Source organism: Hermetia illucens, chromosome 1 (assembly GCF_905115235.1).
Source record: "Hermetia illucens chromosome 1, iHerIll2.2.curated.20191125, whole genome shotgun sequence".
NCBI classification, from domain to species: domain Eukaryota; kingdom Metazoa; phylum Arthropoda; class Insecta; order Diptera; family Stratiomyidae; genus Hermetia; species Hermetia illucens.
This window is the reverse complement of record NC_051849.1, coordinates 155,964,959-155,967,593: the sequence shown is the minus strand read 5'-3', so window position 1 is coordinate 155,967,593 and position 2,635 is coordinate 155,964,959. Positions and strand designations below refer to the sequence as shown.

Genomic DNA, 2,635 nt, shown 5'->3' with positions numbered 1-2,635 from the left:
TCCCATCGTGGCAATCAAATCACCCAACACGATCACAATGTCACCTTTAGGAATCCTCCCCTGAACGACGTTTAATTGCTCGTATAAAGCATCTTTTTCTACTATATCGGAAGTCTCCGTTGGTGCAAAGCACTCTACAATTGTGGTGCTCCTTAACCTGGACCAGAATCTTGCAGTCAGAAGTCTGTCAGAAACCGGCTCCCAGGTCAAGAGGGCACCGCCAAAAGCAACCTAACACCGGATTCGCTTCTCAACTTTCCAGAGTATAGAAGCACATTGCTATTAGTGTGGCAAGAAAGAGTGGAGTACCCTCCAGAGTCCCACCATCTTAATTCGATTTGACCTAGAATGTGCAGCTTATATCGTTGGAATTCCCACTCAAGTCCGGGGACAGTCGCTATCGTTCTCAAGGAAAGTGCGCACATTCCAGAAATCAATCAGTTTGTTTTCGATCGCCAAGGTCTTCGGCGTGAGGTCAGTCCTTATCCAAGGCGTTGACGTTTTGTTAGCGATAAAATTTGAAAATTCGTCACGGAAGGTCGTGATTTAAACTTCACTGGTGGCAGAGGGGTTTTGTATCGTGACTAGATGCCGGATACCAGTCCACTCAGCTGAGAACGAATACCTGAGTCAAACCAAGATCACGAGCGCAACGCTCACCACATTGCCTCGTAAGTGCACCACTGCGTCCTTGAACGAAGCTCGCTAATACTGTCGCAAGGCTCAATTGCAATTGGATTGTTGCGTCAACGACCACAAAATATCCTCCCTACCCGAAACGATTTGTAGAAAGCAGAATGAAGACTAGGAGATGAACCGTAATAGCCACCGTTAAGGAGCGTTGCGAGGGTAAAGGAAGGCGGATATGTCAACCAAAGCCCTGGAAATTCCTTAAAAATCCATTTAATACTAATTCATACGCTAAAATACATTTTTATAAGAATTTATTTTGTTTATATGATAAACAAAACGCAAACATGGAATAGAGCAAAAACAGGGCTCTAAGCACTCGTTTAGCGTGCAGAGACCGAAACTTGCCAGACACGGATTGTGTTGTCGGAGTAACCAGCGAAGAGGGTTTGTCCGTCTGTGGACCAGGCCAAGGAGAGACACTGTGGTGGGTCGGCCTTGGAGGTGGACGATACGACCTCTGGGCGGAGTTCTTCGACGGTCTTCTTGCAAGCCAAATCCTGAAAGGAAGAAGTTACTCATTAATTGCGATACAGGACGAGAATGCAAGAACGGCGACAACTTACCCAAATCTTAATGGAAGGTCCGTAGGCGACACACAACCAGTAACGGTTTGGCGAGAAGCACAAAGCGTTGATGATGTCGTTGTGGTCCAAAGTGTACAAGTTCTTGCCGTCATTCAAGTCCCAGAGAAGGGCCTTGTGGTCCTTGCCTCCGGAGGTGCAGAGGGAGCCGTCGGGCGAGACGGTGACGGTATTCAAGTAGCCACTGTGGCCGTGGTGGTTGTTCTTTAGCTTGCAGTTGGCCAAATTCCAGACCTTGACGGTGCGATCCCAGCCACATGAAACGATGATCGGGTTCGAGTGGTTTGGCGAGAAGCGGACGCACGAGACCCAGTCAGTGTGTCCTTCATCTTGGATTGTGTACTTGCACTCGGCCAAAGTATTCCACAATTTAATGGTCTTGTCCCGGGAACCGGACACGATTTGACGGTTGTCAGCGGAGAAAGCGACGGAGAGGACGTCCTAGAACAATTGGAAACATTTATTAGTCTACGAGCTGACAACTTGCAAAAAGATGAAGAAAATGGCAAAGATTTTTTCTAATCACTTACGCACTGCCGGCCCCTAGCAAACGCGGAGGGAGAGCGGAAGCAACCTCAACCATTCCAACCAGTCTCCAGCACCAAAGTTTCTTCTGCCTCGCAAAGGCGCAATAAAAAGCACTTGAAAGTGCGCGCGGTGCTCCCTCACCCTCAATAAATGAACGATCTACGCCCTGAGCTACTCTAACCCCAGGAGCACCGCGAAATCTGAATCTAAGTCCCTAGCGTGAAACCTAACCAAATTCAACCCCAAATTTTTACTCTTCACACCTTGGTATGGTCTTCGAACCGACGAGCGGTCTTTCCGGCAGCCAAATCCCAAAGTCGCAGGGTCTTGTCCCAGGAGCCAGACAAGGCGTAGTTTCCGTCGGATGACAGGACGACGTCACTGATGAAGTGCGAGTGACCGTAGAGACGCTTCTGGGGGAATCCGTAGTTGGACTCGTCATCACGGGTCAATTTCCAGACAATCAATGTCTTGTCTGAAATCAAAGAAAAAAAGGGAAAATATTAGATCACACACTCAGCATGGATACATCCGGGATGTTTAAATCCCGTTATGCTGCTCGATGCATCGAGAAATCTTAAATATTTATCGATTCACGGAACCAACTTCCCACCCAAAACATGTCAACACTTTCGGGAGATATTTACCTCGAGACGATGACAAAATAGTATCGGGATCTTTTGGATTTGTAGCGATTTGGGTGACCCATCCATTGTGTCCCAAAAGGGTACCGCGTAATTGCAAAGTTTCTGACATTTTCAGTAAAATTTAACACGAGCGCAAATGCACGCAACTTGCTCCAAAGCGAACTTGGAAAGGAAAGGTCGATTCGC

The 2,635-nt window shown here is 47.6% G+C and overlaps 1 protein-coding gene across 1 annotated transcript; it reads right to left on the bottom strand.

Annotated features, from left to right (window-relative positions):
• Positions 1 to 927: 927 nt before the first annotated feature.
• Positions 928 to 2,635, bottom strand: LOC119661563 (guanine nucleotide-binding protein subunit beta-like protein). The gene is made up of 4 exons (XM_038070957.1): positions 2,450 to 2,635; positions 2,066 to 2,277; positions 1,257 to 1,715; positions 928 to 1,190 (listed from the first exon to the last, which is right to left on the bottom strand). Exons 1-4 carry the CDS (start codon positions 2,556 to 2,558, stop codon positions 1,014 to 1,016), a joined length of 957 nt encoding a protein of 318 aa, XP_037926885.1. The 5' UTR covers positions 2,559 to 2,635; the 3' UTR covers positions 928 to 1,013.